The sequence below is a fragment of the Neltuma alba genome, unplaced genomic scaffold (genome assembly GCF_004799145.2).
Source record: "Neltuma alba isolate B1F8T4 unplaced genomic scaffold, ASM479914v2 tig00001932_pilon, whole genome shotgun sequence".
Taxonomy (NCBI): Eukaryota; Viridiplantae; Streptophyta; class Magnoliopsida; order Fabales; family Fabaceae; genus Neltuma; species Neltuma alba.
Window position 1 is genome coordinate 25,048 of NW_021632675.1, and position 16,165 is coordinate 41,212.

Consider the following 16,165-nt stretch of genomic DNA (forward strand, 5'->3'; position numbering starts at 1 on the left):
GAGACAAAATAGATTAGGGTTTTATATTTAGAACTAAAATAAAAGTCAAACAGGATCTTATATTAAGGATTGAAGGTAGTATAAGTTATCTCATACTTTAATGTGAATACATTGATGATAATACAGATTTAACTTCGGCGAGTAGTTCAGCCCATCTTTGTTTTTTTTATTTTTTATTTTTTGCTAACGGAAAATTCATCCCATCCTAAAGCATAATAGACCTTGATCTAATTCTTCCCATCGGAAAATTCATCCCATCGTAAAGCATAATACAGATTTAATTCTTATTTTAAATATATTTATAGGAAAGCCAATGTAAGAAAATAAAAAATTTTCACTTGCTAAAAATTATACAGCATAAAAGAATATGATGAATTTAATTTTTTTCAATCCTTATTAAATATATTATATACAATTCCTTTTGTAATAACAAAAAATTAATTACAAATTAATATTAATTCTACTCGATTCTGAGACTAGTACTATTTTTAATTTTTCGTTTACTAACGATGATGGCGGGCGTTGCAGGCCCAAAAAAAAAAAAAAGAATGATGGCGGACGACCGAATTAAGAAATTTCCAAAAGACTGGCGGAGTGTTCATTCTTTTACTTTTGAATTTTCAACCATATACATGAAAGAGATCGTGATAATATGATATTTCCAAAAAAGGAAAGGAAAGAAAAATCCACCAACTTGCTAACGCATGACACTTATTTTACTATTTATAAATTATCAATCATCAATATTTGGAAGTTATATTATCACTAATCTATAACAAAGTTGAGTTTGTACGTAAAATCATATTTCTTTTCACATAGCTTTAATCTAATATCCTATTTTTATACTCATATCCTAATGGGGTTAATTTGAAAAAATATTAATAAACATGTAAAATAGGTCTTATATAAAGGACTAACATTAACTCTCCAATTAAGTCTTGCATGAAATCCGACTCATTCTGATATCATTGGGCATGACAAGATTTTATAGATAAAGTAGTACTCCTCCGGTCCTTAATATAAGACCCATTTAACTAATTTGATCAGATTAAGAAAGTTAGGTAAGTTAGTTAATAATAAAAAATGTGACACGTTTTTCCTAAAATACCATAATCATCTTTCTTAATATCTCTTTTTTTTTTCTTTTACTTGATTATGGTTGAGGGAGCATCCATAACGATAATTTAGAAAAAATTGATAAATATGATAAATAGGTCTTATATTTAGGACTAAAACCAATTTAATAATTGGGTTCTATATTAAGGATCGGATGAATAGATAGATTTGTCATTTTGAAAAGTAATAATGTAATATGAGCCATAAACAGTTTGACTCAGCCTACAATAGACTTCATACAATACTAGCCATTCACACAAGTGGGGGGAAAAAAATCCTGCAGTGAATTCCATTTCATTAAAGCACTATTGGAGAAAGCATACATTTAAAACCTCAAATACCTGCTTTATTATAATTCAGTGAAATGAAAACTTCTGTGTAAGTGGGGACCGCAAATTGAATACCATTTATAATTTTAGGTTGTAAGTCTCTGCATGTCTTTCTAATTAGGGGGAAAAAACCCCAATCGCATGGTTTTTTTATTGTTTTAAATAAAGAGCAGGGATTGAATTCAAAGTCATCCTTCGCAGTACAGTCATGTGACGGCGGCCTAACGGAAAATTCTGGTAGTGCCATGTTCACCGTTTGCTTGGAAATATCTATCTATTCTTTTTCATCCCCCCATGCATAAGGGATTTCCATCAAGTGGAAGAGCAAGAAAAAAATAATTTATTCCTAAAATTAGATAACTTCGACTTGTGACGAAAAAAATACACACATGCACACTATATAAATGGTGCATCGGCCATGGCCATATACATTGGAAGAGGATTACTCCAACAGGAAGAAACAAAGCATCAATGGCTTCTCAATCCATCTTGCATCACTATTATTCTCCGTCCTTTCCTTCTTCTTCAACCCGCCATGACTTGTCTTCTTCCTCTTCCATTAATTCCCTCCCCATCCATCTTCCCTCTAACTGCACCTTTCCTGGTAATCTAATTACCATCGTCATCTCTTGATCGTCTTTACGAGGATATTAATTTACTGTTCTCTAATATTGCTTAATTATATGCTGTTCCAGAGGCTTCGGGGTTGAAGGCTAAAGTCATAGTTTCACAGAAGAATAATTCTGACTTGAGAGCAAAAGGCACCAGAAGCATATCAGAGCCAAAAACTTCATCAGCACTCGTGGAAGGTCTGACAATCCCGAAATGGAATTGGAAGAGTGGGATCGATCAGGTGAAGCGAGAAGATGAACAAGCTTTGGAGGTACGTATAGTTTTATCAAACACTTTGTTGACGTACGTACGATGTTGTTAATATTAATGCAGCGAGTTTGATGAGTTATATGTGAATGCCACGTATTGTTTTGATATGAAAATTAGGGTTCTGTGATGAACGATGAGATCAGAAAGAGAGTGGAAGGCATTAGAAAGAACTTGGAATCAAAAGAAGGAGAGCAGAGTATATCACCATCGGCTTATCACACAGCACTGTTCGCGCTGGTTGAAGACGTGAATGGAAGTGGGGCCCCTCAGTTCCCAGAATCTCTTCAGTGGATAATAGAGAACCAGCTGCCAGATGGATCCTGGGGAGATGTTCATAAGTTTGTGGCTTATGATCGGCTTCTTTGTACCTTAGCTTCTGTTATTGTCTTAACACACTACAACCTTCATCCTGAAAAGGTGGAGAAAGGTATATGACTCTTGATTATGTCATGAAATCTCCGATCTTAATATAAGAACTATTTAACTAATTTACGTAGTAAAATAGATTAATTAGGTATAATAAATATGATCTAATCTCTCTTACATACTTCTTCATGATGTGAGGTGAGTGGTTATAATATTTATTAAATAATAATGGAAGCGAAGAAATTATAGTGAAAGTGATGTCTATACTTATTTTTAAACACAGGGCTAAGATTTTTCAAAGAGAACGTGAACACTCTGGAAACGGAAAACAGAGAGCATATGACATGTGGGTTTGAAGTCATTCTGCCAACACTTCTGCAACGGGCAAAAGGTTTGAATATGGATCTGCCTGATGACTTCCCTGGCCTCCCGGAAATACTTGCAAGGAGAGATGCCAAGCTCAAAAAGTATGTATACTACTATATCATTATTTAATATAAGAGCTAATTTAACATTTAATTTGGTCCTAAGTATAAGACCCCAATTTATTTTATCTCTTATATATATATTTTTTTTAAGATAGCTCTCTAATAGTTGCACATATTAAATGTTTTATCAAATGATAACTGTAGCTATACACTTGATTACTAAGAATATTTTAGAAAAAATAACACCTACTCATTACAAACAACTAATTTAATTAATTTTTTTAATATACTCAAATTGATCAATTAGCTTTTATATTAAAAAACAGAGATAGTACTGATTATGGATATAATAGAAAGATTCAAAGATTCAAACTTTATGAAGAACTATTCTCTAAATTGCCCCCATGATACCCAAATACATGTGTCTTGTGTTGACTGGTTTATTTTATGATGGGACAAAAGGATACCGATGAAGGTGTTGCAAAGTGTTCCAACGACGTTGCTGTTCAGCTTGGAAGCGATACCAGGCCTTCAATGGGATAAGCTTCAGAATGTGAGAAGCAAAGATGGCTCTTACTTGTTCTGTCCTTCTTCCACTGCCTTTGCTTTCACCCAAAGCAAAGACCCTCACTGCCTCAATTACTTGAACACTGTCGCCCAAAACTTTAATGGCGGCGGAGGTATCTCAAGGCATCTTACAATAAATGAATTCCCCTTTATGATTATGGAGATGGTATTAAATTTTGAAGGAGATGTGACATCATTAATTAGTATGTCTTTGTATGAAATTGCAGTCCCAGATTTCTATCCCGTAGAATTTTTGAACAGTTATGGATTGTTGACCGATTGGAGCGCTTGGGGATCGCAAGATATTTCCAACCACAGATTAAACAGATTCTGGAGTATGTCCACAGGTATAACTTAACCATCTGTAAATATCTCTTCCTTTCAACAGCAAACCACCTTAGGATTTTGTCCTGCATATGATTGTTTAAACTTATTAAAAAGTTGCTCTGATTTGAGTTCAAACCTCAAATGAAACGAGTAAAATGGAAAAGAACAATATAGAATTCAGATCAATACACTAACAATAACTCTTATTCAGAAATTGGAATGAGAGAGGCATTGGGTGGACCAAAGATTCAGACTTGCCAGATCTTGATGATACATCTATGGGATTCAGACTGTTAAGATTAAACGGCTATAATGTTTCAGCCAGTAAGTTGAAAACCATGTGTTACTGATCTATGTCAATAAATATCTGCTAATTAATCAACCCATATATGACAAATTAAAGAAAAATACTAATGAATCAATGAAAATGGTATCATATTTTGAACAGATGTATTTAAAACGTTTGAGAAAGATGGAGAGTTCTGCTGCTTGCCTGGGCAAACAGATGAAGGAGCAACAGTGATGTTTAATTTTTACAGAGCCACTCAATTTCAATTCCCTGGAGAGACAATTCTTGATGAAGGCAGGAAATATGCAACCAATTTCTTATCCAAAAAACGAGCTGATAATCAGATTCTTGATAAATGGATCATAGCCAAAGATCTGCCTGGCGAGGTATTTATATAGGCCTTGAAGAATATTGTTGAATTAAATTTGCTTCATACAAGTATAAATCAAGCTCTTTAACCAATAACACAGGTGAGTTATGCATTGGATTTCCCCTGGTATGCAAGCTTGCCCCGAGTAGAGACTAGATTTTACTTAGAACAATATGGTGGTGGAGATGATGTCTGGATTTCCAAAACCCTTTACAGGTAACTTTGCTTTCAGATATTCCACCCTAAATCATTAATATTCTGTGTTAGTCCTAAATGGATTATTAGTACAAGGTATAATATAATCCAATTGGTTACTAATTCAAACCACAACAAAACATGTTTTTTCCCCCCCTTCTCAGGCTGCACAAAGTCAGCAATGATGATAATCTTGAACTTGGGAAGCTAGATTTTAACAAGTGCCAAGACTTGCATCGCAGAGAATGGAAAAGGATTCAAGAGTAAGAAATGCGTATAAGCTTAATTAATGTCTTTTGATTCCCTTAGTCTCACTTTGTTCATAAATATATAATTTCCATTATAGGTGGCATTCAGAATGTGGACTAGAAGAGTTAGGATTGAGCAGAGAAAGGCTTCTCTGGGTTACTTTCTGGCAGCAGCAAACATATTTGAGCCTGAGAGATCTCAAGAACGACTTGCTTGGGTTAAAACTCTTGCTCTCACTGAGGCCATCTCATCTAAGTATCAGGACCAAGATGAAAGGAAAGCCTTTGTGTATGAATTCAATAACAGCAGCACTACCTCCTTATATCAGCGGTAATTAAACATATAACTCAGTCCTTCCATTTATCATTTGTCTTCTTTTCACCGTTTAAAGTTATTTTCTTACTTATATAGAATTTAAACAGCTGAGGTGCTGTTTTTCTTACATCGCAGATGGCTGAATAAAAACAGGAGCAGGGAGGGGCTACTGGGGACTTTAATAGAAACATTGCACTCCTTCTCTCTGAGCTCACTTTCTGCTAGTTTCGATATTCTTCATGATGCAGTAAGTCTATTATATTATTATTCATCAACTTTTGATGATAAAAATACAATATTGGGTAATTTCATTTGGGACTATTTTGATATTTTCGAATGCATGCAGTGGAAGAAGTGGCTATTGGGATGGCAAAGCGAAGGAGATAAGTGGGAAGGAGAAGCTGAGCTGTTGGTGAACATGATCAACATAAATGCAGGCTACCAACTTCCTCATCACTTGCAAATCAATCCTCAGTATCAGAGACTTGTTCAACTCTCTAATCAAATCTGCCACCAATTAAGTTCTCTCCAAACCACCAAGGAAAAGAATAGTAATGGAAGGTACAAGGGGAAGGCAGAAATAGGAGAGAAAATGCAAGAACTGGTGCAAGTAGTGCTGTCTTCTAATGGCATGGATCTCAATACGAAGAAGACATTCCTTGCTGTGACTAAAAGCTTTTATTATGCAGTTCATACTGATCCAGACACTGTCATGTCTCATATACAAAAAGTTCTCTTTGAGAGGGTTATGTAATATTACTTTCTCAAGAGAAACGTACAATATTAAGGAAAAATCATAAAAAAAACTGCCCAAATAGAAAAATTGCAAATAGAGACTTATGACAGCATTAATATGGGTTTTGACAACAATTTTTGTGAATGGATCTCTATATGCAATTTTTCAATTTTCAGGGTCTTTTTTTTAATTTTCCCCAATATCAATCCCTCTATATGTGTGTGTGTATGACTTGTAATTTTAGGAACGTCTTCTAAAAAATAAATCAGCAGAAGTTTGAATAGAGTAGTTCCTCCGGAGTTATGTATCATATTAGAAGAGTTTGAATATACAGACAAAGGTGAGAATATGGGTCGTCCTGACCTTACAGGGCTGGCCGTGTAGGGCTGACGAGCTTAAAAAGACTAGTCTTGTAGGGCCAAAATTTCAAAATTTTCCCAATTTGTTAGACCCGACCTTTAAGTTGACAGGCTCAGGGCTGGCTCGCAAACTTTTGGTCTGTTTAAGAAAAAATACTATTTTTCATATTTATCACATTTTTTATAAAAAAATAAAATAAACCAATAAAATTATTAATAAAAGATATAAATATGAGTAAAACTAAATCACAAATACAAAATATCATTATATATAAATATCCATCAACATTCAAGAACATCTAAAACATTCATTAACAAGATAACAACATCTAAAAGTTTCATCTATAATGTAAATGTGCAATAAACAAATACTATCATTAATCTTTTGAAGCTTCATCATCACTGTAATCAAATACTCTTTTTCATAAGCATACTTTTCTTTCGTAACAAAAATATCAAGTTTTTTTTTATAGAAATTTCACTTTTAAATTTTACAGTCTAGCTATTATTTTCCTTTAATTTGAAAAATATTATTGTTGAAACTCATAAACTTCTAATTCAAATTATAGAATCACAAGTTATATAAGTATAAAAATATTCTCTTATCAAATATATATAGTTTAAAAATATCAACACATATAATATAAATCAAATCATTATTAAAGTCCAAATTAACCCATTTTTTAAAAACTTAATTGGATAAATGATTGTCTAAAACTAAATAAATCAAACCATTATGTGAAATTTAATTTTAAAATGATAATAATAACTAAATATTTAATTTTATTGTATATATACATGCAAATTTGAAGATGAGTTGTCTCTATACTAAGAATTCTATCTGTATTAAATAAATAATACTAATTCTGGTCTTAAATATAAGATTTAATAAATAGATGTTATATTTAGGATCAGAGGTAATATCTTAAATATTTTTATTTTTTTAATATTTAAAATTACTAAATATGTGAAAATATAAATAAAATAAAAAGTATTGTTGCAAGGACACCAAAACAAAATGTGTGGAAAAGTATTATAAGAATAAAAAAGTTACATTGAAATCAGGAAGGGTCGCATTGTTCATACATTATAAATAACGTAATGCATATGTATATGATATATTGATAATGACGAGGATACTCATTCGTCCTTTTTCTTTCTAATGAATGGATTCTCATGTGAGTATGACAAAATGACAAAATAAATAGGACTAATAAGATTTTTAGACATAGCACGGATATGTAAGGGATAAGACCCACGTAAGTGAGATATTGAAAAAACATAAAAATTATAACATTCACAAGTCATTTAATAATATAACTTATTATTTTAAATCCTATATAAGAACAACCTTTTTTTGAAAAAAGATAACAATCTTTACAATAAAAAATAAAAAAATACATTATGACTTATAAATATAATAAGAAGTCTTCTCTTATTCTTATAAATAATACTCTTTTAATTTTAAATATAAAATCTATTTTATATTATAAAATAGATTTTATATTTAAAATTTAAGACTGAAGGAGGAAGAATAGTAGTAGTAGTGACTAGTGAGGTCACATTTTAATAGTAGTAGGAGCAGACATGGACTAGTAGTAAGTGATTATTCCGCCGGACATGGCACAATTGAATGTCAAACATCAAAGGCTATACGACTTTTAATAGTCAACAAATTTATTGTCTTCCCAGTTACTTGCGAGTTATGACAATGACAGTTTATCAAAACCATATTTCTCTTTTCCATGTTTGATATAGTTTTTCATAAATTAGAGATCAAGCAATATTTACTTCTCTTTTATTTCATTTAAATTACGTATTTCATCAATAATCTAATAACTAAGTTCAAAATAAAAATAATAAATAAGGAGGATTGCAAAGAGAATCCAAATTTCATCAGAAGGCATGTATGGGAGAAAAATTTACTTGTTTGATTTTTCTTTGGGCTAAAAGATTCAAATTTGGTTGGTTGATCAATAATTGAAAATTATGCAATTTTTGACTGAGTGTTCGATTTAGTTGCAGAATATTCAGAATAGAGCCAAAAGAAGTTAATGCGATTAGGAAATGTCCCTTCTTTTCTACACAAAGAAAAATAATTTCTATAGAAAATGCCAATAGTAATGAAATACGAACAGTTTGAACAAATGAGCACTTTGAAGTTTGAATTGAACAGACAACAAAAGTGAGAAATTAAAGTTGAAAGAAACAAAAGGCATTCAATCAAGGCAGTATGATGATTTTCCACTCCATGACGGGTGCTGCTGAAAAACACCAGATATACTAAAAATTACTAATATAAAATATTTTAAGATATCAAATATTATTAAAAAAATAATTTAAGATGTTGACTGACCTAATTAAAAATTAAACATACTGAAAAATATTTGAAGATAGTAGATGTAACTTGATCATTTTTTCCACACATTCTCTATCAATCTCTTTTTCCTTTTCTTTACTTGTACTCTCTCACTCCTTCTCTTCATACATAAGAATATACTTAAAAAAAACTAAACACTACCCTCATTTTTAATATAAAAAATAGTTGAGAGATAAATTTAATCTTAAATATAAGATTTCAATTCATACTTTTTTATACTTATTATTAATAATAATAATATTATTATTATTTTAAAACTATCCCTTTGCATCAACCATAGTTTTAATGCAAATATATAATTTAAGAGGATATTTTAAGAAAACCAACACATATTTTTTATAAATAAATAATTTAATTAGTTTTTTAATCTAGTATATTTTTTTGACAAATATATTGCATATAATCAATTTTAATCAATTTTTTAATCTATAATTAATTATAATGCTTGCAAAGTTGCACTATCTATAAAATCGGTGGGGGTTGGTTTTGGACTTAAGAAAACATCTTAGTCAATTAATCATAGCACTGGCACCCACCACTTTGCTGGGTTGCTACTAGCGTCCCCCCCCCCCCTCTATGTCTTTTCTTAATTTGGTCCTCTCTAGTAATTAATGCTAGAGGGAATCTAATCTCTCTCTCCCCCCCCCCCCAAATCTGTATATATGTGTAGTATAAAAAAAAATCAGAATATTTTTAGGTGATGAATTATACAATTTATTTCAAAATGTGGGTGACATATGGATCTATAAAAAAATATATTTTTATTTATTATGAAATCAATGTTAGCTAATAATACAGTTTTATCTCTAAAAAAATCACAATATTTATAATATTCTGCTAAGAGAAGAATGAAGAATAGTTGAAATTGTAGAACATGCATACAAATGCTGTGAGCAGTTGCCGTTTTGGACCCAGCTCAAGTCACAATGGCAAGATTCAAAACCTTTCGCTGGAAAAATAATTATAATAATAATAATTTTTATGACTCTGTAGGGTCACAAATTCCAACTCAGTGAGCCATGTCAACGTCAATGGTGGAAAATTGTGCTTAAAAATATTTTTAAGGAAGAAATATGGCCAAGACAGAATCTTCATATCTCCAAATTCTAGAATATAATTTTCAACTGAGCGATTTTTCTAAATCTAAGGTAAGATTCTGTTATGTGGAAAACCAATTCATCTAATTTTTTTTAAAAAAAAGATAAATGAAAAAAATGTAAGCTACCTTTTTTGTAATAACTTTTACAGAGATCAAAATGCTAGAAGTATGATGAGGAAAAAAATAATATGAAAGATAAGAGGGGATAGAATATTATATCTAAGATTAAACTAAAACTCTCACAAATAAATCAAGATCAAAGGGAGGAAATTATAGAAAAATTATTTATAGATCTTAAATAAGAAAATTAAATAAATATAAGTTCTAACAATAAAAACACATACTTACTAGCCAAATTTAACTATTTATTTCACAAATCAAATTTTGATATTTATAAATTGAGTTGTATTATTTACAAGTGAAATTCAATTTGTAAAGCTCGTGAAAAATTAAATTTCCTGGAGCCTCTTGTATGAAATTGTTTTACCTAGGATTTATATTACAATTCCAACATCATTATTTCGGTTGTGAAAATGTACAAATATTGGCGTAAAGTTAAGGTAAGACCAAACTATTTTAACAATAATTCTTTTATCTTTATATGATGGTAAAAACTCTTTATATTTTTCAAGAAAGGCGTGCTAGTGCTAATACCAATGGTAAGTATTGGTTTTTTTTTTTTTTGGAAAAAAAGTATTTTGGAAAAGAAATGTGAGAGAAGACTTTCGTGGTGCCAACCAAAAAGTGCGCTTGAAGAAGTTAACAAAAGTGCCGTTTAAGTGGTGCGATATAAAGGAGTAAAATGTAGCACCAATATTGAGTTTCTTATTTATTAATTATTTTCCTTGACTCGTTATAAAATCAGACTTCACTCATGTTCTTTCCTCCACCACACACCCCATCATGGAGATTCAGATCACATACTCTATCCTCTTCACCTTCCTTTGCTTCCTCTTCATGATTCACAGACTTTCTTCAAGTTCTAAGAAATCCCTCAAAACCCTTCCCCCAGGACCATGGAAGCTACCTCTCATAGGAAACCTTCATCAGATTGGATCACTACCCCATCGATCTCTCAGAGACCTTGCAAACAAGTATGGACCTTTAATGCACCTTCAGCTCGGACAGATGCCCCATGTCATAGTCTCTTCACCAGAAATAGCTAAAGAGGTTATGAAAACCCATGACGTAATCTTCTCCAATAGACCCAAAATTGTTGCCAGCGAAACCTTGGCTTATAACAGTACAGACATAGCCTTCTCTCCTTATGGAAACTATTGGAGGCAACTTCGAAAGATTTGTACTTTGGAGCTTTTGTCCGCAAAGAGGGTTCGGGAATTTAGAAGGATAAGGGAAGAGGAGGTTTCTGGGCTTGTGAAGCATATTTCTGAACATGAAGTTGGTTCTCTCATGAATCTTACCAAGAAAATCTACCCACTCACGAATTCCATAGTTGCTCGAGCAGCCTTTGGTCGGAAGACTAGAAATGTGGAAGAGATTCTGTCGACTATGGCGTATGTGGTGCAACTTGCCAGTGGCTTATCTATATCTGATCTCTTTCCTTCACTTGAATTCCTTCGTGTGATTGGTGGGACGAAAGCTAAAGCTGAAAAAGTGCGAAAAGACGTTGATGGGGCGCTTAACAATATCATCATTGATCACTTGGAAAAGAACGATGGACATATGGAAGAAGTAGAGGAAGATCTTGTTGATGTTCTTCTCAAGATTCAGAAAGAGAATGACTTAGAAATCCCATTAACTCTCGACAATATCAAAGCCGTCGTCCTGGTTAGTCTTCGTTTAATTTAAAATATTCATTTCTCAGCTATCAAACTAATAATATGTTTCTATTCATCAGAGAAACTTAGTCATTTTATTAATTTTCTTTAGGACTTGTTTATTGGTGGAACCGATTCAGCAGCAACGACAGTAGTGTGGGCAATGTCTGAGATGATCAGAGCCCCAAAAGTAATGAAGAAGGCACAAGAAGAAGTAAGAAGCGTGTATCGAAACAAAGGATGTGTTGATGAGTCAGAACTTCATCAATTAGAATATGTAACTGCGGTTATTCGAGAAACTTTAAGGTTACATCCACCTGCTGCTTTGTTAGTTCCAAGAGAAAACAGTGAAATATGTGAAATTAATGGCTATGTGATACCTCTTAAGACTAAGGTGATCATCAACGCTTGGGCCATTGGAAGGCATCCTCAGTATTGGAATGAACCAGAGAAGTTTCAACCAGAAAGGTTCATTAATAGCTCAGTTGATTATAAAGGCACCAACTTTGAGTTTATTCCATTTGGTGCTGGAAGGAGGATATGCCCTGGAATCTCATTTGCTACACCAGTTCTAGAACTGATTCTTGCAAATCTGCTTTATCATTTTGACTGGAAGCTTCCTAATGGGGAAAAGAATGAAGAGTTGGATATGACTGAGACCTTTGGTGCTGCAGTGAGAAGAAAAAATGACCTGCTTTTAGTTCCCATTCCATATTGCACTTAGCTCTATGACTTCCTATAAGTGAACGAGAGAAATGATTTAATGAGCACTTGATCTATCTAATTACACTTATGTGTAATAAAGAGGTTATATATATGGTTTCTTTAATTTGCAGCTATTTTCTGAAATAAGGATGGACAAATATGGAAGGATCCATCTTAAAGGATAGTGTATCCAGTGCGTTTTACTGTTACGTTTTGTTGGATAAAGTGTTAAGTTACTATATCTATTTCTACAAGGCTTTTATCTTACATCTTTTAATGATTTTTTTTTCATTTAATATTAAACCGTTACACTATTTTCATACTTTGCTCACGTAATAAAGTTGCATTTGTTGAAATAATCAGAAAGTGGACACTATTTTATGAACAAAAAGAATGAACAAAATCATACAAAAGGAGGCAGACACAGATTCATTAGTATAGATGTTTCCGATATAAGAATGATCAGTAACTCTAAATATTGGTCAATCTTACTATTTCACGCACATTACAGCATTATTGAATATTTTCCCAACCAAAAAAAAAAAATCAAATTTACAATCATAATTTAAATTAAAGTCTATTTGGCTATGAATCATGCATATGACATCTGCACACTTTTATGTACTTCTGAAGGTGTGCTGTCTCTGAATAAGGGTATTCAATTAAATTTTTCCAACCAAAAATTCTCGTTTGAATATATCGGGAAAAAAATGAAAGAAAAAAGGTGGATGAAAAGTTTTATTGTTCACAAAGAAAAAAACAATTAACGTATCATATAAAAATAAAAAAAATTATATACTATTTATTTGTTGGTTAACCATATATTAATGTGAAAACTGAAAACATACACCCTCATTCACATTAAAAAGAAAATTATTTAGTATAGTTTGGATACTCATCAGTGCGCAATATTGACTGTACATGAAAGTGAAGGAAATTTCAAGGATTGTTTATGTTGACTTTGGGTCAACCAAGTCGGCGATGCAACAGTCGAAGAGATTTGGTCCGCAACAGTGACATGAATGGCCTTTCACATATTTTTAGATTTTAATTTTTTCTTCATGTATTTTTCTTAATAGGGATTTGAATATTATTTCTGTTCAAAAAATATTAAACATTAAATATGAATACTTTTTTCATGAAAATTTAAACTTTAGTTCCGCACGACGTGGAGAGCAGCCCTTCCTTATTAGTATCATGGAAGGTTTTTATTTTATGCAGGACATGCTAGCGGATAACATGCTCAGCCCATATTTCATGGGCCACATTATTCTTAAGCCCATATCTATTGGGCCATAAGTCTAAGCCCATTATACAATTCCACGTGATGATCTAAATAAATACTGTCGGGCAATAATTACAGTTGGGCGTTCTTTCTTGAGAAAATTACAACAAAGTCCCCCTTAAAAGAATTAAATACAAAAAAGTCTCTTAAAATTATTAAATTATTTTGAAGTTTCAAAAGATCTCATTGCAAGAGATTTTATTTGTTTAATTACAAAATTATCCTGATTTTTTTTAAAAAAAATATATATGGACAACTGAAAGAGCAGTCATTAATAACTTAAGGTGTAACGATAAACAATTATCGCGACAAGTATTAACAACATATTTTCTCAGCATACCACAAAAAATATAATACATAAGTTGTTAATATTTGCCACAATAGTTTTACTCGATTGTACTTGTAGTCATCAATGCATACTTTTTTTAACAAAAAAAGATAAGGACAATTTGATAATTAAACAAATAAAATTTATTGCAATAAAGTCTATTGAAATTTCATATTGATTTGATACTTTAAGGACCTCTTTGTATTTAATTTTTTTAAGTGGAACCTTATTGTAATTTTTTCTTCCTTTTCTTTTCTTGGCCTTTTTTTTTTTTTTTGCCAACCCGTTGTGTGTTCTTTCCAATGAAGAAAGCCGGATCGGCCGATTCAACCGGAAAACTGGTAAACCGGTCTCAGTCTAGTCTAGTTTGAAGAATAAACCGGCTTCAAATCGAACTGAAAAGAACTCAACTAAACTAGAAAAAACCGATGGGTTGGATGGGTCACCGGTTTTCTTTTTCTTTTTTTTCCCCCTCCTTTCTTCTTTTTTACTCTTATCATCTCACCGAGAAAACATTAACACAGTTGAGAGAAGTGGTAGAAGAAGAAATCATAGAAAGAAATACTCATTTGGAAGTCTCTTGTGCACGCTTCGAACCCATGGTCATGGAAGAATGGAAGGCAAGGAGGAAGATGAGTAATAGAGGAGAAGGGATGCGTAGAGAGAAAAAGAGATCGTTGTTATCATTTTTGCTTGAGAAAGAAAGAGAAATGCAAAGGCTTGTTTGAGAAAGAGAGAGAAATAAAGAGGGAGGACCGAATTTCAAAATTTGAGTGAGAAAAAGAACTATGCATAAGTAATTTGCCATTCAATGAGGAGAGAGAAAAAAAGTGGCCTTGTGTGCAATGACATTCACGTGAGGGAGAGAGAGAAGGAAGAGATAAAAATATAAAATAATAAGAAAAAAATTGCATTGGGTCGTGTGAAGAAAAAAAAAAAGAAAAAAATTATATACATAAATATTTTGTAATCAAATTATATTATTTTAAGTATTATCGGTCTAATCCGGTTTAACTCTGATCTAACCCATTAACTCTTAGCTTATTATCTCAACTGATTTAGTACCCGGTTCGGTTTTTTGTTCCTTAGTTCTTTCTGCCCACTTGCTTTTGCAAAAATATCCTTAATTAATGATAATGGCACGTATGGTTGTTGGAAGTGAAAGAAATAGAATGAAATGGATTAATATGATAAAGATCATGGACGAAAATATAGATAATTTTACAAAATTCATACCTTTTTTTATAATTTTTTTTGGAATCCTTTTTCGATAATTATACATCCATAAGTAATTTGAATAATAAAATCCAAATATAATTAAAACTCTTAAAGTCACTTATTAAAAAGTTTCAAGTAGAAGTCATGATTATCCAATATCACTTTTAATTAGCATCCTCTAAAAGCAGTCATGTGGGGTTTCTTATTTTAATTCAATTGCAATTAAATCTCAAAACACCAAATTTAATTATTGTTAGGTCCTAGCACAATCTCCACTTACAAATCATAAAAGCAACTGACATATTATGCTTCACAAGGCTGTGAATAGGAAAATATTACAGGAGCAGTGTACCTGTCATGATGGTTTTCTTTTTGCCGCAAAATTCTGAAGTCATGCGTTTACTTCAAAGATTTCGTGATTATGTAAAGTAATTGCCCACCGTTAAAATTTAAATGATTTCTTGTCTAACATTGGAATTTTGTTTCTTTTCTTTTAGTTTATCTCTTGATCACTTTGACTCAAAGGAGATTTTTTCCCCCCCATACAAATCAAAGGGAGATGAATCATATGATTAATTGATTAGGTAAGAAACTGATAATCAACTTTGGAGTTTGATCTTCTTCTTTGGGATGGGACCAATTTGGACTTATATATTTTTATAAAATTCGTATACTAATAAATTAACTGAAAACTTGCTTATAAAAAAAAAATGAAAACTTAATATGTAGCCATTATGAAATATAAATAGTTATAGTATCATATTGACGCGCGAATATTTAGCTTTTTCACCCCCTATATTACACCTAAAATATATTATTTTTCTACAATAAATAAAAAAATTCA

General features: G+C 31.7%; 1 protein-coding gene and 1 pseudogene across 1 annotated transcript; both read left to right on the forward strand.

Annotated features, from left to right (window-relative positions):
* Positions 1-1,891: 1,891 nt before the first annotated feature.
* Positions 1,892-6,288, forward strand: LOC114714263 (ent-copalyl diphosphate synthase, chloroplastic-like; annotated as a pseudogene).
* A 4,580-nt stretch (positions 6,289-10,868) lies between these two features.
* On the forward strand, positions 10,869-12,750 carry LOC114714232 (cytochrome P450 71D10-like). The gene is made up of 2 exons (XM_028898964.1): positions 10,869-11,795; positions 11,898-12,750. The coding sequence occupies exons 1-2, from the start codon at positions 10,911-10,913 to the stop codon at positions 12,507-12,509; spliced, it is 1,497 nt and encodes a 498-aa protein (XP_028754797.1). The 5' UTR covers positions 10,869-10,910; the 3' UTR covers positions 12,510-12,750.
* The last annotated feature ends 3,415 nt before the right edge of the window (positions 12,751-16,165 follow it).

Excerpts from the sequence above, each read along its gene's own strand:
- LOC114714232 (XM_028898964.1), top strand. The coding sequence starts at position 10,911 with ATGGAGATTCAGATCACATACTCTATCCTCTTCACCTTCCTTTGCTTC. Across the intron at positions 11,796-11,897 it reads ATATCAAAGCCGTCGTCCTG|GACTTGTTTATTGGTGGAAC; the intron begins GTTAGTCTTCGT and ends AATTTTCTTTAG.